General features: G+C 43.8%; 1 protein-coding gene across 2 annotated transcripts in view; it reads right to left on the bottom strand.

Moving 5' to 3' along the window:
* The window catches only part of GRIN2A (glutamate ionotropic receptor NMDA type subunit 2A), a 371,825-nt gene that overhangs the window by 4,640 nt on the left and 340,966 nt on the right, over positions 1-26,219 (bottom strand). For both annotated transcript variants that reach the window (XM_081089521.1, XM_081089522.1), the window contains one exon: positions 5,240-5,478. In XM_081089521.1, coding sequence (XP_080945647.1) covers positions 5,240-5,478 — 239 coding nt within the window. The remainder of the gene's footprint in view (positions 1-5,239; positions 5,479-26,219) is intronic.

The following is a 26,219-nucleotide window of genomic DNA, read 5'->3' as shown; positions in this document are numbered from 1 at the left end:
GTGAGACCCAAATAGGTCAGTCAGAAAATCCTTTCTGATTCAGTATAGGCATGAAATCTATTAGTATGTGTGATGAATCAGATTTTTTAAATTTTTTTTAGGAATAGACATAGATGCTAGGATACAAGTAGCAGTCGCAGGGGACTAGTCTTGCCACCACGTGGGGACATTATCCTGAGAGTGAAGCCACCATAGAAAAAAGTAGAACCCAGGGGATAGAGAAACATGACATAGGCCAAACCTTTTGGGCCAATCTTTCAAACTTTTCTCTTACTTCACTCGATATAGTCTTTGTGTGTTTGTTTGTATGTGAATTTGCTCAACATAGAGTTGGGTTTTAGCTGCGAGGGACAGTGGAGAGTCCTGATGATACAGTGTGCTGCATTTAAATCCATGTAGGGACTTATGGACTCCTGGGGAGCTCAAATATAGGCACATCCATCTATATGTCTCTTGTTTTCCACTACACTTTCTTCCATTCTTAAAAATAGCTCTTTACTTCTACTTAATAGTAACTCCAGGGAAGAATTCGGTTCATGTGCAATAGTAGGCAAGAGGGCATCGGTGACATTGTGTTTTACAGTCCCCCCTGCCCCACTCCTGCTCCCAAAGTTTTGGCAGCCAGACCTAAAAGGAACAATCATATCAAGCCTGCAGGATTTGACCTGGTCCTCCCAAGATTGATGAGGAGCCAGCCTGAGAAGGGGTCTGTAAAAGCGAACATGGCAGCTGCTGCTGACTTTGGCATGGACTTGTGCAAAGTATACGTGATTAACTGTGGACTGTGATAATAGTGGCTCCATCAGTTCCCCATGGTGGGGACGAGTTTCACCCGCAGAGATGCTCAAGGAACTGTGACAGCCGAGAGCCTGCTGTACTTTTCTTGTATTTTTCTGAAGACAGTCTCCACTCCAGCCTTCTAAGAGAGGTCAACAGAAAAGCCTACCTACGGTTGTGCGTTTGAGCATCTCTCTCTCTGACACTCAACCCTGGGCTGCGTGGCCCTGACATCGCTCCCTTTCCCCACCTTCCTGCAGCCTTGTCTTTACTCTCCTTTTCTGTGTCCTGTGTGGCTGGCTGTTCACCTGCCAGGAGCTTCTCTCTCCTCCTTATTATAAATTTTTGAGCTGCTCTGTTCCCCCTGATCTGTCCTTCCTGTGATACTGCACCTCTCCTTTCACACCAGCATGAACATGCACTGCCCATTTTGTGGGAGGGCCAAAGAAAGGCCTGCTACCCTTTCCTACCAAAGGTTTGTTCTCCATAGCCACTGTGGCTTCCTGCTTAGGTGAGCAGCCAAGCCCCTCCTCGGGAGCCAAATCCCTGGGCTTGTGTTTCTTTCCTTCCTGCAGAGTTCTCTCTTTCTGTTCTCCTCTCTGTTATTCATAATCCTGGCTGCATTTCATGGATTGTGGAATTAGGGTGCCCTTTTGAACCCACAGGGGGCTCATCCCAGGCCTGGATAAGCCGGAAGCCTTTTTCACTGTTTCCAGCTGCCCCATCCAAGCTCATCGGGAAGGTGCCTGGGTTCCTTCTCCCGGGTCCTTGGCTTTGCTGTGTCCCCCATTCCTTACATCTCAGGAGACAACCGAGGCAGTTCTTTGTGCTGGTGACAGTGAATATTTTTTTTCTACATGAGAGGGAAAGCATTTCAGAGAGAAAACAAACGTTAAGGGCATCCTGCAGACAAGAGGGCACAGTTTGGGAAGTTGTTGGAGACAAAGGCCACAGCTGTGGGAGAAGCTGGGTTCTGATGTTAAATAAATGGTTTCTTTGAGCTCTGGCCTTCTCCCTGGGCAGCTCCACACGTGCACTATCTCAGGTTTGTATTGGTTCAAATTATCGGAGCTCCCCAAGGGACAAGCCCACAAGGAGGGTTGCATGTGTGTGTCTGTGTGTCGCAATAACTTTATGTCTATTGTCTGGCTAATCAATATGCTAAAAAGAGAAATGGTGATGGAGAGACCTGGCTTTTATGCAGAAACCCTGCCTTGGGGTAGAAGTGAATTTCCGATGAAAAGGTGTCTGACACTGACAAAAACAGGAGACCCAACCCTACACACATAGACAAAAGTTCCTCTCTCATGCTTATTTTTCTGGCATGAGAGATGGAGTGAGAAGACCTCTGTTGTTTCAAGGAAACGTAAGTGAACAGGAGGGTCCCATTCTAACCTGTCGGGACTCGGTTTCTCCATTCATAGGATGGGTGTGATCAACTCAACCTCATAGGATATGGCGAGGATTAGAGACAATGGCCCAGGCTTTCATTTACACACGAGGCACAATTCATTGTGTCCTTGTAATCTTCTATTTGTAGGAAAGTAGGTTCTTTGCTTGGGAATTCCCCACTGCAGGTTTTATTTCACAGGAAATGATGGTGTGTACACACTGAAGACACTTTCGCTTCGGTGTGTGTTCTCTGCACTGTATGCAAGCATATATGTAAGGTGGCATGTGTGTGCATGTGCACATCAGACCAGTTTAAAAAATGTGTGCTGGCCCTTGACCAGAAAAGGAAGAGCACTTTTTAGCAACCCAGAAGCCCTTCTAGGTACAGCATCGGGGGCTAAGCCCATTCTGAGTTCCCCTAATAAATGAGAGAGAGATTTATTAGGTAAACTTGGAATGAGAAAAGTACATTAAGGATGAGATCTTTTTATTCACACGTACAAGGCTGTGCTTATTTTAAAAGACAAATCTCATCTAGGGAGAAGGAGGGAGGGCAGTTGCTGTTGGAGGGCTCCCTGCAATCGTTGGGGGCACGAGTGAGGATTGCTGGGAGTTTCAAGGGGGCACACAGGTCCCTTCAGTGGTCCTATGGGATGAGGGGTCTACTCTGGCTTAGGGAAGGGAGGCTGATATTCAAATTCCAGCTCTTCCAGCCCGTCAATGCACAACACAACAACAGCTGCTCTTGTGGGCTCCGTCTCTTCTCCCCACTCCCCCCCCCCCCCCTGCCCCACCAACACTCCCATTCTTCAAGATGCTTGGAACAGGAATGAGGGATTTAGTTCATTTCTTATAATAATGATCCTATCAACTTGGCTTCCTTAATGGTATCTCAGACAGAGGAAATGCTCTTCCAAACACAAGCAGGATTTATAAGTAAATGCAACAGTATGCGTTTGCCCATAATAATCCCAGAATCTTTGGATATGGAAAGCCTTTAGTAATTGGCAGAGAGAATTAGCTTAAAGTTGGCATACCTAGCTATATGCACGCACACTGTTATTTTTAAGCAATCTGTGTGTTTAGATGCCATCAAGCTAATTAAGAAATACGTATTTGCACCAAACTCAAGTTTACAGTGCCATTGAATGGAGAAAATAAATCCTCCTCACTAAGCTAATGTGTACCTTCTGAATCTCCGAGGTTTTTAAAATCACTAAATGCTAAGGATACAAAAATTCCTTTTTAAACAATGATTTAGCTTCCTCAATAAAGCTTAGCATATAAAATTAGATGTTTTTAAGAAATATTTTTCACCATGTTTCAAATCCAAATTCATTAAACACATGTGAAAAAAAATTCCAAGGACAGTAAATGGGAGAAATAGGGAGATAAATAGATTGAATGGAATGGATGGATAGATGGGTGGATGAATGGATGAACAGACAGATGAATGAACAGATGGATGAATGAATAGGTGGATGAATGGATAGATGGATGGATGGATGGATGGATGGATGGATGGATGCATGGATGCATGGATGGATGAACGAATGGGTGGAGAAAGAGATGGACAGACAGATGATTGATACAAAATCTATAATAATAAAAGCATAATATGCTAATTAGACTGGGCAGCTGAACGACCTTCCGTACATCTTTCTGGACAACCTTCCAGATGAAGCCAGGGCTGTGAGGGCCGAGGCAAGCCACCAAGGCTGTGAGGACCGAGCCCCTTGCATGAATTTCGTGCATTGGGCCTCTAGTAGACAGATAATGTTCTACTATGTTAGATGATGAATAAACAATATGTATGTATATGCTTTTATTATGATGCAAGTAAATTACTAGATTGTGTTGAATATGTAAACACATTATATGAGCTGCATGCACATATATATTGTATAGTATGATTTGTATCAAATCTCTCGTGTTGCTTGCATTTGCTATTTGTTGGATGTGTAAAGAGTGTGGGCTCTGGATGGTACACTATTTAGATTCAAACCATGGCTCCACCACAACTGTGTGTCCTCGGGTAATACCCCTAATCTCATAACTCTGAGTTTCCCCCATCTGTAAGCTAATTACATAGAGTTGGTTTGTAGGTTACATGAAATAGAGGGTATAAAGTTCTTATAAGGTGCCTGGAACATATATGTGCTTCACAAATATAAGCATTTTCCATGATGGTTATCATTACTGGTGAATTATGTCACATGTGCTTTTTATGGCAACACCCACATGCCATGTTATACAGAATAAAAGGAGATTTTCTTGTATTGCATGGGAACTCCCATCGCCTGTGTACTCTGTGCTGTAGTTTATGTTGGGTTGAATGTGTAATTTGTCATGTTTGATGTGTGTGCATTTTCTCATGGGTCTTCACGTCTGGTTTCATTGCAGACACTATTGCACTGCACATGCTTTCCGTGTTTTGTTAAGGTGTGTGCACAAAGCGTGGCTGTGTGTGCAGATTACGTTTTGTCCTGCACGTTCTGTTGGAACGCATGCGCACACTGTCGCATCCTGCCTAGGGATGTTAGTAGTGTGGCATAGCATGCCTGGGTGCTAATAATGGAGGCCACAGACTGCTTTGTTTGGCCCACATGATGTTTTGTGTGTGTGTTTTAATGGAATTAGTTACTAATATTTAAAATAGAAAGGTTTCACACAAAATCAGACTACTATTTTCTCTTTTACAAATAAGACCTGATGATATTCGCTCTGCATTCCCGTCCTCCACTGAGGAGGACTGCCCCTTCAGGCATGGTGAGCATTATGCACAGTTTGTCACAGGTCCTGGGATCCTCCATTGTTCCCTCACCCAGACACCCAATTTCAGAAGCTATTTTTCACATCATTGGTGCTGCCTTTCTTATGCCCAGCCTGCTTCCCCCATTCACCCTTCTTTTCTGGCTAATATAGTCATCTGGGTTTGCAAACCGCGGCTTATAAACGCCCAAGATTCAGACCCTTTCCTGCAAAAAGTCAAGACCCCCTGATTCTCTGGACACCTGATGCTTCCCTGGACCTGCTACTGCAAAAGGAAGTGGCTGCCAGGGGTACTGACCCTGCTGATGGAGAAGAGCAGCCCCGGCCGGTCAGAGCAAATGCCCGTGAAACAGAAGCGCAGCTTCCAGTAGAAGAGGTGCTCCCAGATGAAGGTGATGAGGCTGAGGGCCATGGCGGCCGCCAGCATGTAGAACACGCCTGCCATGTTGTCGATGTCCAGCTGACTGCTCATCACCTCGTTCTTCTCGTGGTGGCAGATCCCTGTGAGCCACAGCGTCTCCAGCTCCTCCATCTCACCTGCACAGAAGATACGACCCACAGGCAGTGAGAAGCGGGGCATGCACTCTGGGGCAAGCATCTTTGGGTTTGGGATACACATCCATGACCTGTGGCTGTGTAACCTGAAGGCAAATTACTGAGCTTTCCTGGTCTGCATCACTCACTTGTTGAGTGAAGGTAATGATAATAATACCTACTTACTGTCTGTTGTAGGAAGATGAAATGAGATAATGTATAGTTTGGCACAGTCCCTTTTTTGCCTTTTTGTATGTTTTTTTTGTTGTTTGTTCATGTCATTATCATTATGTTCTGCCCATCCTATTTTTCTCTATCTCAACCTCAAACACACCCGATCCTGGAGCAGGACATGGGCTAAACTGGCAGCCAGCTACAGTAGAAAGACCTGCAGTCCAGTTATGATTTCATCACTCACTAGCTGTGCCTTCGGAGCTACAGTTATCCTGCCTGTGAAATGGGTATAATAACACTGCCTATTTCCCACATTTGTGGTGAGGATCCAACTCACATATGTAAAATTACAAAATGTACTGCCTGAATCACAGGAACTCATTAAATTGCAGCCTTTGTGGTACTGTTGTGAAGAAAATGCCCAGCGCAATTCCTGGCACACCATCATCTTCAAATATATTAGTTTCTTCTTCCCTCTTCCTTTATTTTATTTTATTTTTTTAATATTTTTTTATTGATTTTAGAGAGGAAGGGAGAAGGAGAGAGGGATAGAAGCATCAATAATGAGAGAGAATCATTGATCGGCTGCCACCTGCACGCCCCCTACCGGAGATCGAGCATGCAACCCAGGCATGTGCCCTTGACAGGAATCAAACACGGGACCCCTTCAGTCCACAGGCTGACGCTCTATCCACTTAGCCAAACCAGCCAGGGCTTCCCTCTTCCTTAAAAAGAACATCCAGGATTGTTCCAAATGGTCACCCACAAACTATGCACTTAGGCCTCAAAGCATTGATTGAAAGGAAACACCCCAACCGGCTCTGAATGGCCCCTGGTAAATTAAACACCCCCTGCTCCAGTCAGCACTTAAAGAAGCAAGTGGGGTTTTCAAAGAAATAAGGTAATAAGCATGCTTAGCATTATTTTGTCTCTCTCTTATGTGCATTTTATCCAGTTGCCATTTAGGAGGAAATTTTCTGATCTGAATGCCTAGCAATCATACTAACTGTCTAGCAATTCACTCAACTATGGCACTTCGACTAGGATCCAGCCTTTACACACCACCCTTCAAGGGCAGTGACAATCAAGGCTTCTGCACATAATGCTAAGTGGAAGCTAGAAGTGCGTGCGTGCGTGTGCGAGCACCTGTGTGTGTGTGTGTGTGTGTGTGTGTGTGTGTGTGTGTGTGATCTCTAAGATACAAGAGACATGCAGAGCAAAAACAAAGGAAATAGTCCCCCTGATTACTGGATCCCTCTCGAAGAACTTAATCAAATGACTGTTTCCATACTGCTCTACTGTTCCCTTTTTATGTTTCGGGGAATCAGTGTGTATTGCTGGTGGTTTGTTCTAGCTCTTGACTGATTCGATGGGACACAGAAAGCTCCATCGGCAGTTATTGTTTCTTGACCTTTTGAAGATGTTATGAGTTTTCCTCTGATCTAGACTGCAGCTGTTATTAGAAGCCGGCCCGTAATTACTTGCTATGTAATTTCTATTTTCTCTCTACTCGCTTCTGAGAATTTCATTTTGTCTGTGGTGTGGAATCTGGGTGTGGGTTTGTTTTATTTGCTCTGCTTTTCAACCTGGTGACTCATAACTTTAATTCTGGAAAAATCTCACCCATTGCTGCTTGGCGTATTAACTCTCGCCATCCTATCTTTTTTAAAAAAATTAATAGACTTTCATTTTTCGAGTAGAAAGTACAGAGAGTTTCCACATACTCCTAGCCCCCATTTCTCTCACTTTCCCCTATTAACTTCTGACATTGATAGAGGCTTTTTTTTTTTTTTACAATTTATGAACCAATCTTGATACATTACTATTAACTAAAGTCCACAGTTTACATTGTGGTTCACTCTTTGCTTTGTAGGTTTGTGGGTATTGATGAGTACTTAATGCTAAGCACCCACCATTGCAGTATCATAGTGTATTTTCACTGCCCTAGAAGTCCCGTGCTCCAACTATTCATCGCTCCCTCCCTCCATCCCACCCCCTGGCAATCACTGGTCTTTGTCTTTTCCAGAACATCATATGGATGGAACCATGTAGTATGTAGCTTTTTCAGACAAGCTTCTTTCACTGAACAGAATGTACTTAGGTTCTTTTGTATCAAGTCATGTGTTCAATGACTTGATAGCTTGCTTCTTTTTATTGCGGAATAATATTCCATCGCATACATGTATAGTCTGTTTGTCCATTCACCTGCCGATGGACATCTTGGCTGCTCCCTGGTTTAACCAGTTATGAATACAGCTGCTATAAACATTCTGTGCAGGTTTTGTCTGTGGATGCAAGTTTCCAATGCATTTGGGTAAATACCTAGGAGCATATCGCTAGATTGCACGGTGAGACTACTAGCATGTCTAGTTTTGTCGGAAACCGCCAAACTGCCTTCCGAAGTGGCCGTGGCATCATGCATTCCCACCAGCAGTGAATGGGGGTTGCTCCGCATCCTCACCCACGTTGATTAATGTTCTCCGCGTTTTGGATTTTAGCTATTCTAATAAGGTGTGCAGTGAGTGGTAACACAATTCTCTAATGACACATGATAATCCTGGCTTTTTTCGCTTCTGACAATTTTGTTTAAACTATTCTGGACCCTCTCATTCTATCCTCTAGGTTATTAACTTTGTTTTAATATTTCCCATTCCTTTATCTCTCTGTCCTGCCATTAGATGATTTGCACACTTTCCAGTTCATTTATTCCTTCATTAGTAATACTTAGCTTTCTGTTTTAATTTTCATCTATTTTAATTGTGACACTCATCTGCCTTTTTTTAAAGTTCTGCCAGTTTTTTAAATTTTTTTTTATTGCTTAAAGTATTACAAAGAGTAGTACATTGTCTCCTCCCCGCCCCCCGACCTTCCCCCAGCCTCCCCTACCCCCCAGTGTCTTGTGTCCATTGGTTATGCTTATATGCATGCATACAAGTCCTTCGGTTGATCTCTTACTACCCCCCCCACCCCACCCCCAGCACAATTCACCACAGCTAAGATTTGGAAACAGCCTACGTGCCCATCGACAGATGAATGGATTAGAAAACTGTGGTACATCTGCCAGTTCTTTTGATCACAATGTCCTACTCCTCTGTTATTTTTTAAACTTTTATATTTAATAATTCAACCCTACAGTCTTTGGGTTTTTCTCTGCCCTGCCTCCTCCCCACTCCCTTGGTTCTTGGGGTTCCCACCTTATTGGTTGTGTGTGCTGCATCTCATGGTGGCTTGCCTCCCTGTGACATTAGTAACTTTTGATTACGAGCTCATCTTCAGCAGACTGGTTCTCCCCCTACACCCAGAGGGCTCCCAAGCATCCTGGGCTATAGAAGTGCCCCCGCTGCGGGGTTCTGGGTTTGCTTCCATCACGGACCCAGGGACTTGCAATGCACCAGCTTTAGTATGAAATTTGTTTACTGTAATTACCACACCATTTCAGTAGCATACATTTAGACCTCCATACTCATTTTGGTGTTAATTTCTCAGAGCTTCAAACAGATGGCAAGCCTTCTTGTACTTCCTTCACTTTGATGGACAGTTTTATCTAATCTCCTTTTCCCAGATGCGTTGACTCGCTGGAGGTCTCAGCCTCATGCAGTGGTATCATTTTCTACTCCCTTGCATGATCCAGGGACCCAAGTGGATGTTAAAGGCCGTCTCCCCTTAGATGCCGCACCGCTGATGAAAAATGCCATGGGAACATCTGAGTCCCCTCTGTTTCTGGCGTCTAAAGAATTCCCTTTCTTTTTCACTTTGTGCACTGTGGGAGTGTGGGAGGGCGTGAATGTGCGTATGTGCAATTGCATGTAATCCTGAGTTCTGTGTTTGCCGCATGAAAGGGCACATGGGCCTTGGGTTTTCCATTGTCCCACAACCATATACGCATGTACAACTTTTGTAATCAGGATTTAAACCGCATATGTTTCATGGAAGGAGAAAATAGGAAATGTGCCTCTTTAGAAGTTCTTCTCAAGGAAGGGCGCTGGTTACTCAGTGGTGCAGGCAAAGTGATGGGAAGGGCTATCCTGATTTCCAGTCCTCTCCTCCCAGCAGCCCCTGGTGCTTCCGCAGAGCTGCAAACATCATGGGAGACACTGTCATGTTATCTCATTATCCACTCAACGCCGCGAGTTACAGTATGGGTTCGTCTTGTCAAAAAACTCTGAGGCCATCCCCTCAAAAATACTGTGTGCCGCCGACTTCCCACACTTTGGAGTCTGTGGGGACACAAAAGTGGGTCTTTTCCCCACGTTCTGTCACATTCCCAGCACATCTTCCTTTTGCTGTCTGTTGTCTCAGAGACAGCCAGGCTTGTGCGCCTGTAACAGGGTCAGCCTAGGTATAAGACACATCATCTTGATTCCTTTCAGAATGTGAATATCAAGACTTTCCCTTGCCCTCTGCCCCAAAACCGCCTCTCTGTTTGAATAAGTCCACTGGGTAAACCAGACCCACATCCAGAGAGGAGAACAAAACGCAGTTCTCAATGCCAATTGCAGCCTGTTCCAATCACTTTCCAGTTATTCACTTCCTGCCTCACAGCCTTCTGCTACGCGTGTACTGAACTGCAGTTCAAATGCTTTATTTTGTTTTTAATTTACTCAAGTATATTGTAATCTCCTTGAGGGAGACGAGGGACCATGTGTTAGGATTTTGGTGTTTCTTGTGGCCTGCAGCTCATAGCAAGCGCTGAACCCGTATTTTCCGTTTGTTTCTTTCCTTACAACCCCAGGCTTAAATGGGGAAGCACTGCAAAACGCGCAGGTCTGTGGGGTGAGCGTTTCTGCCACATAAATAGAGAAAATGCAGAGCAAGAGGGAACGTGCAGTGGGCCCCAGCGTAAGAAGCTGGGCGTCTGCATGTCGTCGGCTGGCAAAGCGGCAAGTGCCATTTTTCCGAGGAGCAGCGCTGTGATGTTCATTTGGCTGTCAGTTGCTCCGTTACAAAGAGGCCGTGATCCCTGTCGACGTGATCTTGTAAACTGGAGCTGGTAAATGGGACAATTAAATGTCTTTCCTGCAGCAGACTCATTCTCGCTGCAAAGACAAAAGCTAAGAGCTCTCCTGGGAGGAGAGGGAGCCTGAGCAGCGTTCAGTTTGCAGCCAGCCCTGTATTGTCTCGCTCTCTGCACCTGAGAGCCCAGAGCTCTCTCTCCCTCCCTCTATTTATACCTCTAATGACAGACAGGAAGCTCACGCGCACTTGAAGATACCTTTGTATCCATGGAAGTTACACCTGTTCAGAGGACCTTCCTACATCTATCTTCAGGGAAGAAGGCATTGCCAGCACGGGTCTCTCTGCCAGCCTCGGAGTTCTGTGCCTTCCTAAGAAGGCTGTGTGTCAAACCAGGTGTCACAGACCTCTCTCTCTCTCTTCCCTAAAGCTGCCAGTTAAAAGGCAGCGTGGTGGGGCTTCCAGAAGCAGGAGCCAGAGAGATGTAAAATCTAGAAGGGAACAGGCGAGGATTTCAGAGACAGCTCTGTGCACACGTATGTCTGAGACTTGCTGCCATTAGCACTTTGGGTGATGCTGCAAGAGGCTGCAGGAAACATACAGAATTGGTCAGACCGAATCCTGTGCAGAAAGGACACAGACAGCGGGCCCACCCACCAGCATGGACTCTCACATCATCCATCCACTCGCTCACAAGGCAGAAGTCACGGCTTTCAGATTTGCAAAAATTAATGAATAAAAATTTAAGTAGACACCATCCAGCACATCACAGGAAAGAAGGTTTCAGGCAGAAAACACTGGAATGAGCTACAAATGGTAGTGCCCTTTCCCGAGGGTTTGGGGAGCGTGTTGAATCATCCTGTAAGGGCTACATAGTCACAGGGGGGAGTATGAGAACCAGGCCGCCTGCATTCAACTCCCACCTTCAACAGGTGCTACCCACTTGATCTTGAGCCAGATACTCCTCTTATATATCCATCCCCACACCCATGCATTTATCAACTTTTCAATTCTTTTTACTTAACAAAGTTACATAAATTATCTTCTCTTCCAGGCCCTCTATAGAATTTTCTGAAATTAAGCCACAAGCCCTCATATCAACTTAAGGTGGCTGGTGCCATTATCACACCCATTTTACAGACGGGGCCAGAGAGGCGAAGGAACCTGCTCAATCTCTCTGAGCACCAGATCTAACAGCTACCAAACCTAGGAAAACAGCATCTACCACGTGGGAGTTTAGTTGGAATTCAATGAGGGTGCACACGTGCAGTGCCTGGAACACACTTGTTATGCAATTAGTATTGCTGGTGATCACATTATTTCCTGCCTCAAGCCAGGGAGGCTGGGGCACTGGGTAGATCACATTCTCCTTCCCGTGCCCTCCCGTGGAGCCTGTTGAGTCCAAGGATGCATGTCCGGAGAGAAGGCGTAGGCCTCCAAGAAGAATCTATGTTCAATGGTAAGAGAAATCCTTATTTAGCCCTCAGACTCATTCTCCCCACCTCCCCAGGGACTGCAGTTGCTTTTCAGATTAGATCTCAGCCTGTTCTTAAGACTGTCTGAGCACTAAGGGCATTGCTTCCGGAAAGGATTTACAGCATGCAATGTGACCAGCCATCAGACTGTTGAGCATTTCTCCCCCAGGTCAGTGGTGAACAGTCAGTTGTGGACCTATACCCTTTAGGTTTCACGCAGGGCCTGAGACTTTGCTGCAGTACATCTTCTAAAACCGGCCCACACATGTATCCTTGCAGGCACACATCTGCATATTTTCTTCCCTTGGTCTGTGGCCAAAGCACCTGACCCTAGGCAGTGATCGTATGGAAAGAAATAGTATGTGGTTTGTAGAAGCTGGGTTTAATATTTTGTTTCATTTCTGGTCAAGGCAACTAATGCTTTTTGGTGTATGCGCCGACACTCCAACTGATTGATGTCATTTAGTTTTGACTTACTCCTTCCCACATTCATTCACTCACTCATTTTCATCCATCCATCCATCCATCCATCCATCCATCTGTTCATTAAATTTCTTAAGCACTTAGCATGGAGTCAGCATCTCTGTATTTGTACACAGAGATGGATAACACAGTCTTTGGCCCCTACAAGCTCAGAGTCCTGAGAGACAGACCTGCAGACCAGTACTTACGGCAAGATAAGATGATTGAATTTGCATAGGGCCATAGGCAGGAAAACAACGTGGAGTGTTTTGAGATCAGAGATTTGGGGGAAGGAAGAAGTGATCAAAGAAGGAGCCTGAAGGGCAGGAGCTCATTGCAAAGGACTCAGCTTTCATGCTAAGAAGTCTGGGGTAGCCTGGGAACAGTGGGGCCATTGGATGAGACCAGCTGTGTGCTTGGTGGACCCAAGATTCTTCAACTGTTGCCCACGGAAGCCCAGTGTGTCCTCACATATAACAGAAGGCAGGCTGTTACAGGTAGGTGAGGGATGAAAGATTTGAACAATGGCGCTATAGTGTAGAGGAAGGTCACCAGGAAATGTTACCCCAGTAACACAACCACTAGTAGAGTCGGGTCATGGCCTCAGAGGCAGGCCGAATGTCCAGATTAAACTCTCCTGCTTCCAAGATATGTAACAACTGTCAGTATCACCAGCACCATAACAATTTATTATGGATATACCAGCTGCGTAGTATCATGCTGAAAACTTGGCAATGGCTATATGTGGAGTTCATAGCTCAGAGGTCTCCATCTCCAGGAAGTCTTCCCTGAATACACAGGGATGTTGGTAAGAGACCACAGTTTCTCCTGAGGCATCAGGATATCTTGTCAATAGAAAATCCGTCACACTCAAGTATAATTATCAATTGCTTCTATGTCCTCCCCATTGGGAGGTGAGTTTATTCAGGGTGAAGATCTTTCCTTGTTCTTCCTGAATCTCCAGTCCCTGGCACAGATCTTGGCACATAGTCGGTGGGTCCATAAAAGTGTGTTGACTGAAGTCTTGGCTGAGAAATGCAATCAGTTGGAGTTTCGTCCCATACACCGAAAAGGCTGTGGGTTTGATTCCTGGTCAGGACACATACCTCGATTGTAGGCTTAATCCCTAATCTGGGTGTGTAAGGGAGGCAACTGATTTATGTTTCTCTCTCACGTCAATATTTCTTTCTTTCTTTCTCTCTCTCTCTCTCTCTCTCCCTCTCTCTCTCTCTCCCTCCCTCCCTCTCCCTCTCTCTCAAAAATCAATAAAAAACACAAATAATCTTGTTGAGGATTTAAAAAAAAGTGTGATGCCCTAGCTGGTTTGGCTCAGTGGATAGAGCGTCAGACTGTGGACTGAAGGGTACCGGGTTCGATTCCCAGTTAGGACAAATACCCTGTTTTCAAGCTCAATCCCCAGGAGGGGGCGTGCAGGAGGCAGTTGATCAATGATTCTCTCTAATCATTGATGTTTCTATCTCTCTCTCCCTCTCCCTTCCTCTCTGAAATTAATAATAAAAAAATAGGAAAAAAAGGTGTGCTGACTGTAAATGAGGCTTTCCTTCTTGTTTAGCTGGTGATTCACTGATCTGAGAATCAGCAAGAGACCAAGACAGGAAAGAATCTGTGAAGTCACAGGCAAAAGGGTCAGGTATAGTCTCTGGAACCCGGAAATCAAGGCTGACCCAGGGGGCAAGCATGTTCTAAGCAAAGGTCCCAGCAACAGAGTCCCATGGTTCCCCACGGGGAACCGGCTTCTATCCACAGCCAAGACGTCAGACTGACGTTGCTGGTGATCCCATTAGGGTTTGCTGTGAACACCAAGAGGGGAACTGACCCCATTTCAATCCTGTTTCATGTCTTGTCCAGGGACTGTGCAATTGGAGTTTCTCAGAAGCCCGAATGGAATTGGATATGGCAAAGGAACAATTTTCTTTGTAGAAAATCTGGGGCACCATCATCGGCAGCCTCCCGTTCTCCCGGAGAACAGATTCAGCCACTGTGAGCTCTGAACTGCGGTTGGGAGTGAGGACAGCTTGGGGTCTGCAGGTTTCAGGCCAACTCTGTTTCTTGCCTAGTTGCCCTGGAAGGAAGCCACTGGTCAGATCTGGGATTTAATATGTGGCCTTGAAACAGCGTAAGGTCAGCCAGACCATCTTATCACTGACCTTGGGACTTTAGTTTCGTTAATTCTAAACTCTTGGGTTTAAGTCAGATGACTTGGATCTGGAAATAATAACATCTGGAGCCTAGAATCTCTGTATCCATAATCTCCGAGGGTCACTGAACAACTTGCTAAGGAGAAAAAAAAATACCTTTGGTGTGGGCTGGGGAGCCAGGGAGAGGAAGAATACAAGATTCTAGACACAAATAGAATAACTTTGGAAGATAAATCTCCCTTATTTAAATGTCAGAATATTCCATTTTTGTATAATGCTGAGAAGTCACAAAACCAGAATAAAAATAGGCTTAAATATATCCAGTTATATGCAGAGACAGGCTGTCTTTGGCATAAATGTTCCACCTTCCAGTTGAGGTCTCTGCTCTGTGGATGGAGCTCGAGCACCGTGGAATTCATTGCGGGTTGTCGCCACCTGGCTGGGATTTTAGAAGGCCACGTGATCAACCGTGCAAGCTGGAGTTGGGGAATTTTATGCACACAGGTCCTCAACCTGTGTCTCTTAAAGAAGAAAAAGGAAAAATAGGAGCAAGAATTGGGCAACTCCATCAGACATCAAATGATGTATGTGGTCTCAATTTTCCATTCGAGGGTAGAATTGGTGAGAAATAATTATCTGGAGTTATGACTGTAGAACATTTTCAAGAAGTCCAGGAAATTCTGTGTTTAACAAGCACTTCTGGAGTCTGCTTAACTAATTTGTCTCTTACACATAGAGATGGTCAAGTTGGTATGACTTAAAAGGCATATGCATTTGTGAGCACAAATGAATTCACAGTAACTTTTTGACATTGCACATTTTCTCAATCAATAGTCCTCTAATTCCTATGACTCACTGTGTAAGAGCATGAGGGCTTTTTAATATCACAAAGGGATCCTTGTGTTTTAAAAGGCTATAGATGTAAGAAGATAAAAAAAGGATAGCAAAAATTCCACATCCCATGCCAAAAAATATCTTTTTCTCAGCAAGTAAAATGACGTCACTGCCTTTTAGCTCCCTTTCTATTGAAGAGCTCTTAATAAGCTTCCTGAGACTGCAAGGTCCTTAAGCAGAGGAGCCCATCCCCGTTTTATCTGCATTCCCCTTGCCTAGGACAGTGCGTGTGAGTTTAATGGGCATTCAAGACTTGGTTGTGGCATGAAGGAGAAAGAAGAGAAAGCAGAAAGAAAAGCAAAGGGAAGAAAGAGGAAGAAGGGGAGAGAGAGAAAAGAAGAAGGGTGAAGAACAGAAGGGGAAAAATGGGGGGAGGCAGTTCTTATCTGTCTCCCGTCCCCCTTATCATAGGTCAGAAGTACCGGATGGCAGAGAGACCAGAGCCAGGGATGAGTGGGAGAGCATATAGGGGTAGGGGAGTAGTTACATACAGATTCCAACTCAGGTAAGTATGTAGGGCAGACACTAGTAACTTTTTGCCCCATTCTACAAATGATGCAGCTGAAGTCAAGTGAGAGGAATCAAGGTCATGAATTAAGGAAGCCGGGGAAGAAATCTGCATCTGTAAACTATTGGCTACTTGGGGCCACTGTTCATTATGATTGTACAATGATATCCACCCACACGGCCACCGAGGAACACACCCAGAGCTCAGTTATGCAAGCCTGCTTTACCTCTCTCCTAGAAGATAGAAACAGGGCGCGCAGAAATAGAGGAGCCACATGCATTACCGGTGGGAATGGAAATTTGTTGTACTTCTGAAAACTATCTACTGGGAGTATCTACGGAAGCAGAGTATATGTGCACTTATGACCCAGCAATTTCATTTCTACGTGTATTCCCAAACAGCTAAGTGCCTACGTGCACAAAAATGTGCAGAGATTTTCAAAGCAGACAAAAACAAAGACTAACACAGTGTCCATCAAAGCAGATGTACAACTAAACTGTAATATGTTTGCACAATGGAATACTACGCAGTAATGAAAAATAATGAGCTGTAGTTAGCTCATTAGTATGGACTAATGCCACAAAAGATACACATGAATATACATTATATAATTCTACCATTTATTTGAAATTCAAGAAGCAAAAGCTGTCCATGATCACGGAGAACAGAGTGGTGTTACCTTTTGGGGGGATGTTGGCTGGGAGGGGCCATGAGAGAGCTTTCTGGGGTGCTGGCCATGTTCCAGATCTGGATCTGGGTGGTAATTACACAGTGGTATAAAAATGAATTGCACATTGAGCTTTGTGCCAGAGAGTGATTGTACATTACAGTTGATAGAAAGCAAAAATAGAATAAGAGTGGCATACTAAAGGTGAAGGTATTCTTGCATTTGGGGAGTCAAGAGGAGGCATAATAAGTAGAGTGAACAGAAACAATACTTCTATCCAGAAAAAGAAATACCTTTTCTAGAAATATGAACTGTTTACAGAGAAAATAAAAAGAGTCTTAAAGGATAAAAAGGTATGTACTATGTTAATTTCATCCAAACTGTTGGAATTTTAAAATAATTTTTAAAGAATACATTTTTTACTTTTGTAATTTAAGCCAGAGGTCAGCAATCTTTTTCTGTAAAGGGCTAATTGGTAAACTTTTGCAGCTTTATGGACCAGATGGTGACTGTCACAACTGCTCAACTCTGCTCCTGCCACACAAAGGAAGCCACAGGCACGCGGAGTGCACGGATGATGCGTCTGTGTTCCAACAAAGCATCATTCACAAAGCTGGCAGTGGGCCACAGTTAGCAGATCATTATTTAAGTAAGAAAAACATATATGTGAATAAGAATAAACCCCAATTTAAGATCGTCACCATTGTTATCACCTATGATACACAGTGGGTAGTCTCATACCATTCAAGTTGGTGAGGTTGGTGTCATTAGAATCCCCAATTGAAAGAGGAGGAAACTGGCCATTAAAAAGGGTAACTTCCCCAAGGTCATGGAGCAAGTAAAAATCACTTCTTGCAACCCAAAGCCTTTGTTCTTAGCCTTTGTTCTTAGCGACACCCCTGATGCTACATTTATGACTTTTTGTGTGTGAAATAATAAAAGTTTTAGCAAATTACTAAGAAATAGGAAATTCTCATTGGAATGTATATGTAAAATAGTTAAATGGCCAAAAACTAGATGAAAAGACAACTCAGACCTCCCCCCTCCTGTCTTTCTCCAGTATTCAAAGGAATTCAAATGAAGGCAACCGTGAGGTAGCACATCATACCTTCTGTAATAGCAAAAAGAACCACAATGCTCAGAGCTGCTACATTGTTCTGAACTTGGTACAGTGACTCATTATTAATAGTAAATTTATTTGGCAACAACCTTTTGGGGCAGTAATATGACTAGAAATCAAGATTCCTAGGGATAGTTGTAGCCATTTGCCTTTCAAACTCCACAGTTAAGAATTTGTTACACAGAGAATTAATAAAAAAAAAAACAGGTATGAAGATGTTCCTTCCATCATCTATAATAATAAAAGCATAATATGCTAATTAGACCGGATGCCCTTCCAGGACGAAGCCTCTGCTGCAGCTGCAGGATCCAGGCAGCAGCCTCAGCTGCGAGGGAGGGATCCAGGCAGCCGTGGCTGCGAAGGCCTACACTTGCACAAATTTCATGCATCGGGCCTCTAGTTATCTATATGAGCAAAAAATGTTTAACATTAAGAAAATAAAGTATGAAATATTATTTAATAATGAATATGATATTTTATGCAAAAATTAATTATAAGGACCAGATTATGTAAAGTGAAAAAATGTTTAAAATATACTGGCAAGTGGAATAGTGGAATATAAAAGTGTCCATAACCAATAATTATTTAAAAAAACATGTCTGCAAGTAGCAAGGACCAGAAGGTAATTATATATTGAAAACAATTACGTTGCGGTAGTGGATTGGGATGCTTTTCTAGGTATATTATACTGCTTTGCCAAATCAAAGTGTTTTTAAAAATGTAGACTGAGAGGGAGTTGGGGCCACTGTTTATTCATCCTGTCACTCCTATGTGAGGTTCTATGACATCAATGTTTGATTTACCAGCAAGTCCTTCATTATGTTGTATTTCAACTTTAATGGTTGTCTTGACATTTGGTGTTCCTGATTTGAGCCATTCACTGATTGTCAGGAATAAGATTGGCACTGCAGTCTTATTCCAATCCTGGTGTCAGATTGGTAGTAAACACTGCAACTGCAGATCTCAAGGGACCTATTGGAAAATTCTCTGAGAACTTACACAGATAAATACCCTTGGCGCTTCAACTCAGAGGGGCAGTCAATGACTCTCTGGAATATTTATAGATTTTACCTGTTTCTTAAGAAAGTACTGTTTCATTATTATTCCAACGATATCTCTAGTTAAAATTAAGAGGGAGATAAACAAGTCTAATTTTTATGGTACCATCTAAGTCACAGCCCAGTGGCAAAGCAGGTAGGCCCTTCACTTCTACTTTATGCTTAAGGTGGATACTTTCTTCTGATGAAAAACTTCATTTCCAAATAAGTAGTTTGTGCTGAACTCCTTTCTAGGTCATAGGAGGTGTCCATTGCTGGGGCATCAAAAGTGTCATTAATCACCACTCTGGGTTTATATCATCAAAGCTGGTATTTTGTGTATAAATGAGGTTCCAGTGCATGGAAAAAAATTAGACTCAGTCAACCCACCACCAGGAATGATCTCAACCCACACCTCCCTGGTGGTTTCAAATGGGTCCACATTCACATGTGTACGGGATCAGGAGAGCCATCGGGTCCAAATCTGGTTTCCTATTGAATATAATCAATAAAAGCAGTAGGTCATTGTCTGCCCAAATGTGGGTCTTTCCGTCTTGCCTGCTGTATTTTTGACAGTTATTACATGAAAATGAAACCTTTGGAAGCAACAAACACTTTCATGTCTATGTTGTTCCTTTCTGAATGAGGAAGCTTGACATTCAAGCCTATTTGACGACTTCCTCCATTCACACCCCACACCGTATCTCCTATGCTCCTTACTGTGGTCACTGTGCACACGGACGCCTCCAAGTTCCACACCATTTGGTCTCAGGTTTTCACAATCGCCAAGGGCTGGGGATATGGAAACCCAGTTAGGAGCCCTGAGAGAAGGAGGACGAATGAAACACAGGGCCAACACCCAGTTTCATGGACTTCAAACGGGTGAACTTTTGGCCAGGGGCATATGTACGCAGTACTTGCCGATCAGAGAATAAGATGCTCCTAAATGCTAAACATTGTTAATCTAAAGAGTGATTCTTAAATCTTTCTTTAAATATATATTTTTATTGATTTCAGAGAGGAAGAGAAAGGGAGAGAGCAATAGAAACATCAATGATGAAAGAGAATCATTGATTGGCTGTCTCCTGCACACCTGCTACTGGGGATTGAGCCCAAAACCTGGGCATGTGCCCTTGACCAGAATCAAACCCAGGACCTTTCAGTCCACAGGCTGACGCTCTACCCACGGAGCCAAATCAGCCAGGGCCTTAAATCTTATTGTGTATTAAAATACCCCTGAGTAGATGTAAAAATGCCCCATGGGGATAAAATGTCAGTTTCTGTGTTGTCCACAGGCTCCCCAACTGAGTCTGATGGACACAGAAGTGACACAAGCATCTTTATAGGTAAGGTTACTGTTAAGGGCAACAGGAGTCTTTAGTTATTTTTATATCCCGCCACCTTGAGCTTTGAAGCTTCTCAGTTATTCTCTGTTGAACACAGATCTACAGGGAGAAGGAACGAATGAGCAAATGGCTTTGTCAATGGCACCTGGTCTTTGCTAACTTGATTAGATGTGATTTACAGATTAGCCTAGCTCAGCCCAAAATGTGATTTCTGCCTTTGAAGTCTCAATTTGATTAAAACATGTTTAGCAAGAAACCATAACTTTCTGAAATGCCAGGGATTGTGCAGCTCCGAGGAGCTCTGTGGGAAGCAAGCAGTTTGGGCGACCAAGTCGGGTCTTTGTGAACCTGGAGAGGCTGCCTGTGCTGGGGCCGAGCATCTGACTCCTCTTAATTACATGCTGTCCTTGTTTCATTCCTTCTCATCTCTTGCTTCTGGGCCCGGAGTTTTCCCCTAACTGCCAGGGTTGAATGATTTCAAAAATTAGGTTGAGCCTGTTCCCACGGTGCCGGGGCCCGGGGCATGGACAAGTCTCCTTCTCCGTGGAAAAATGGAACGAAGTGTAGGTCACTGTCTCTCCCACCCTCAACCTTTGTCACCAAGTCATTTTTCCCAGCATCCTCTGCAGGGGACAGATGCTGTTCCTTCAGGGAAGGAGAAGGACACGGAATCTGGATTCTGACTGGTGTGTGTTTCAATCACAGCTTTGCCCCTTTCCAGATGAGAAAGCCTGCCTTAGGGATGTCGATGAGGGTGACAGCAGAGAAAGAAGCAATATTACATAATGATTAAAGCAAGGCCCTGGGGCCCCCTTGCCTAGGTTCCAATAGCAGAGCTGCCATGTACGAGTAGCTCGACACCTTCCTTAACCTACCCGTGACTCAGTTTCCTCACCTGTACACAGGGACTAATAATCATAACTAATGCCATTTAATCATTTTGAAGACTGAATGCAATTAATACATATAAGGATGGAGACGATTTTATGACCCTGGTTATCCCTCTGTAAGCGTACCTATTATTATAAATGTCTGTAAGGATAACAATGATAATGGTGGCTGTTGAAAGATTTCCACTTAGAGAATGGAAAACTATTTCTTCCCCTCCAAGGGAGTTCTCAGAGTCTCAGAACTGCCTTTCCCCAACCCCCCATCCTTATTTTGGCATTTATCTCTTTAAATGGTTGCAATCAGGTGTTGCTGAGTCATCTGAGGACACAAGGACCTATGTCACGAAAAACTGCTAGCCGGGGACGCCAGCGGGAGACCAATTAGACATCTCTGAGTCCGGAGTGAGGCAGCCAGTGGTCTGTGCCTTGCTGCACCTCGGAGCCGAGATGAGCCAGTAGACACTCTCAGATGTCTTCAGTTTCATCTGCAACATGGCTCAGTGCTCAGCTGAACAAATCCAGCGTGCCCTGCCGATGCCCAGGCTGAACACTGCCTGACTGGCCACCTACCACACCTCTCTCTCTGATCTCTCTTCCCCACCCCTTCCTTTCTTCATGTCTTCATCTCTCCTCTTCTTCTTTTACCCCTATTACTCTCCCTTTCCCCCTTTCTTTGCTTTCTTCTATTCTTTTCCTCTTCATCATTTTCTTCTCCTCTCATTTCCTTTCTTCCACTCATATATCTGTGTCGCTCTTGCCCGCCTTACCCTCCTTGCTCTCCATTCTTCCCTTAGGCACCTTAATCTTTTCCCTTCCTTGCAATTTTAAGTATTTTCTGCCCTCTTGTCTTTCTCCAGGCAGTCTAAGACCAGGAGTTATCACACTTTTTCTAGCAAGGGACAGATAGTAAATATTTCGGGATTTGCAGGTCATAGAGTTTTTGTTGCAACAACTCAACTCTGCCATTGAAAGCAGCCACAAACAACACCTGAATGAATGGATGTGGCTGTGTTTCAATAAAACGTTATTTTCAAGAATGGGCAGTGGCTGGATTTGGGCTGTGGCCATAGTTTGGGCCATAGTATGCCACTCCCTATGGAGAATACTCTTTCTCTTGTTTACCAACTTGACCTCAAACCACAAAATCAGTAATAATTTATGATCCACTCCAGTGCTAAAACCCGGGAAATATGTCATCTTGCTGGTTATAGCCATCCCAGAGGATTTGTATTAAAAAGTATACGAAGAAAAAGAGGAATATTAATACTACTGCACACAAATTAGACAATGGAGGAATCTGCCTCTGTCTTACAATAATTACAGGCCTAGAGGATTGGGAAGACTGATTGGACAGTGACTTCCTCTCATCTCTCTCCCTAGAGACAGATAGCTAATGTCCTTCCTAAAGAAAACAGCATCCTCTTCATCAGAAAATGTATTTAATTGAAGAAATAGCCCTGCAAAAGCATATCTGTAATGTCACCAAATCTTTTCATTTGTTCATTCAACTAATTTTATTTGAGCGCCTACTGTGTGTCAGGCCCACTAGTGAGCCCTGAGGGGAGAAAGAGGCAACAAAAATGGACATGACAGGGTGTGCCCTCGAGGACTTACAATGCAGTGTACTGCAACCGGCAAGGGTCATGGACAGATCAGCAATGAGTAGGCACCTAATGCGTGTCAAGCACTGGGTTAGTTTCTTTATGTTTGTTCGCACACTAATCTTTAAACGACTCTCATTTAAAGATGAGAAAACGGGAACTCCGAAATTAATGTGCCCAAAGTCACACAGCTAGGAACTTATAGAACCTTCTAGCTTACCCCTTCACTTGCTTTGCTAAATGCCACAAGAATGCTACAAGTATGGAGCTAAAGGGCATCTAGGCCAGAGCTGTGGGCTCTAAGGAAGTCTTTCTGGAGGCCCTGAAGGATGGGCCAAATGTCAAATCAAGAAGCACAGTTAGGAGAAGAGGGAAGAAGGAATTCCATTGAGAAAGGAATTCCATTTCTTAAAGGTGGTGGAATTTCAGACATGGTAGAGAGTTAATGGGAAAATATTTAGGAGTGAGTGGGCCTTCGGCAATTTCCGTACCCACACCACCAGGCCATTCCTAAGCCAGCCCTAAGAAGACGGGCCATAGAGGTTGCTCACAAATGTGTCCATCCGGAGAACAGAGGCACCGGCGCTCATCGCCACCCACGCTGCGGGGCATCCAGCTCTCCCAACCCCAAGCTCAAACGGCAGCTCAGAGATATTAAGCTGGGAAGCTGGACAACGGCAGGGCTGAGACTATTAGCGACCCATCCAGTGGCTCAGAGCAATTTATGAGAATGCTAATTAGATACACAAAGAGCTCCTGTAATCACACAAACGCTCTGTACCCTGGCTGGCAGCAAGGGTCCCAGCCATCAAAAGCCAATCCTGCCCGCTTCAGTGGAAGAGCAGCCGACAAAGACAGGAACTAGGCATGTTCACTGACTGACTCCCTGGAAGCAGGGAGTGGGCTTCTCCAGGGGCTCCACTCCACCACTCCCCACTCCCAGATCTGAGCATCTCTATCCTGGAGGGGTGCTTGCCAAAGCTCTGGATTTGTGGGCAGCCTGGCTCCTTACTAATACAAGAGCAGAGTGTGTGGTCCCTTCTAATTTGTTATCAATCTGGATGAGACTTTAAAATGACTGCTTACACACTTGCAGTACAAAAGGGATAAGGGGAATGGAGAGGTACCCAATGTACCTATCCAACTGAAATCATAGATGTGGTGCATTTCAACTATCTCATATAGATCTATCTTATGTGTCCCAATAAGCTATACCTGAGGTCACTAGCTAGGTTTAAAACTGGGAGAGTCCCCACAAAATGGGTTGTTGGTCACCTATTTAACACAATATTAATACAAGAGGTGCATATGTCATATCTTTCACATGTTTTACATTTGATATCAGTCACATATACCTAAATATGGTCTAAGAACAACGGGATATACCATATAAATAATTTATACAAATATATGGTGATCACTGGCAATTAGGAAAATGCAAATCAAAACTACAATGAGATATCACCTCAAATCAAAACTACAATGAGATATCACACCTATGAGAGTGGCCATTATCAACAAGACAAGCAATAACAAGTGATGGAGAGGTTGTGTGAGAAAGGGAACCCTCGTCCACTGCTGGTGGGAATGTGGACTGGTATAACCACCATGGAGAGCAGTCTGGCAATTCCTCCAAAAATTGAGAATAGAACTACCATATTACCCAGCAATTCCTCCCCTTGGAATAGACCCGAAAACCTCAAAATCATGTATTTGCAAAGATATATGCACCCCTATGTTCACTGAAGCATTATTCATGGTGGACAAGACATGGAAACAATCAAACTGTCCTGCAATAGAGGACTGGATAAGATGTGGTACATATACACAATGGAATACTACTGAGCCATAAGAAAGGATGAACTAGTACCATTTGAAACAACATGGATGGACCTATGCTAAGTGAAATAAGTCAATCAGAAAAAGCTAAGAACCATATGATTTTACTCATATGTGAGATATAAAACTGAAACTCATGAACACAAACATCAGTGTGGTAGTTGCCAGAGGGAAGGGATTGGGGGGGAGAATGGGGTCCTAATATATGGCGACAGGAGAAAATTTGACTTTGGGTGGTGGGCACACGGTGCAATGTACAGATCTTTTAACATAGAAACGCACACCTGAAACCCATATGTTCATGTTGATCAATGTCACCCCAATCAATTTAATAAAAAAAATATATAGGGTGAATACATATATTTAATTTTATTTGTTCAATACATTCAGACTAGTAATGTCTCAGACACAGACTAGTCATGCATTTTTGAGTTTAAAAATAAACCTATGACCCTAACTGGTTTGGCTCAGTGGATAGAGCATCGGCCTGCGGACTGTAAGGTCCCAGGTTCGATTCCCATCAAGGGCATGTGCCTTGGTTGCTGGCACATCCCCAGTAGGAGGTGTGCAGGAGGCAGCTGATTGATGTTTCTCTCCCACTGATGTTTCTAACTCTCTAACCCTCTCCCTTCCTCTCTGTAAAAAATCAATAATATATATATATATATATATTTTTTTTTTAAATAAACCTATGCTATAAAAATTGAGCAAAGTACAAAATGGAAGATTAAGTATTTGTCAGTGCTAAAGCACACTCTTGAAACTAAGGTGACCTGGCTACTCATAACCAAGGTTTCTCCCAGCAGCGTGGTTTAATGGAAAGATGATCAGAACTGGAGTCACATGACCTTGGTGCAATTTTTATGACAATCTAGGCAGAGGGTTGTCCATAGACCAGCAGCATCAGCATCACCTGGGAGCTCGTTAGAAATGCAGACCCCCAGGCTCCCCCTCCCCAGACCCACTGAAATCATAATTCCCAGGTGGTTTCCATTCACACTCAAGTTTGAGAAGCTCTGCTGTAGCTCACTTAACCTAACTGAGCCTCATTTTCCTGGTCTGTAAAACAGAGATAATAAGATCAACTCTAGAATGTTGTATGAAGAGTTACTAAAACTATTTGGGATGTACTTAGCATAGAGCTGGACCATTGAGTGGGAGCTCAAAAACAATCATTTTCTTCCTTTTTCTCAGCATTACTTGCTTCTGAGCAATATTATTATACAGTCTGTTCTCCTCAATATCTTTTTCCTGGCTCTATACATCAAAAGGGCTTTAACCCCTCTTATCTTCCTTCTTTCTGTCTCTTCAAATCCCAGAATCACATAAAAAATTTACAAAATCCATGAGATTGGTGGGACCTATGAGATCACCTGTTCAACACCACCGCCCCCCAAAGCAGAAATGCCATTTTTAGATCCCAGATTTACTCATTATCTATGTTCTCACTCAAGTGTTACCTTTTAGGTGCCAGAGAGATACCAGGCACTCGACAGATATTTGCTCAGTGCTGAATGAGCTAATGAATGAGGTTCTACTAGTATGAGCTCTGGCCAATTCTATTCTTTATCTAAATCTCACTACACTTATTTTTTGTATGACCTTTTCAGTCCTTTCAT

The sequence above is a fragment of the Myotis nattereri genome (assembly GCF_964212035.1).
Source record: "Myotis nattereri genome assembly, chromosome: 4".
Lineage (NCBI taxonomy): Eukaryota > Metazoa > Chordata > Mammalia > Chiroptera > Vespertilionidae > Myotis > Myotis nattereri.
This window is presented reverse-complemented; position numbering and strand designations above follow the sequence as displayed.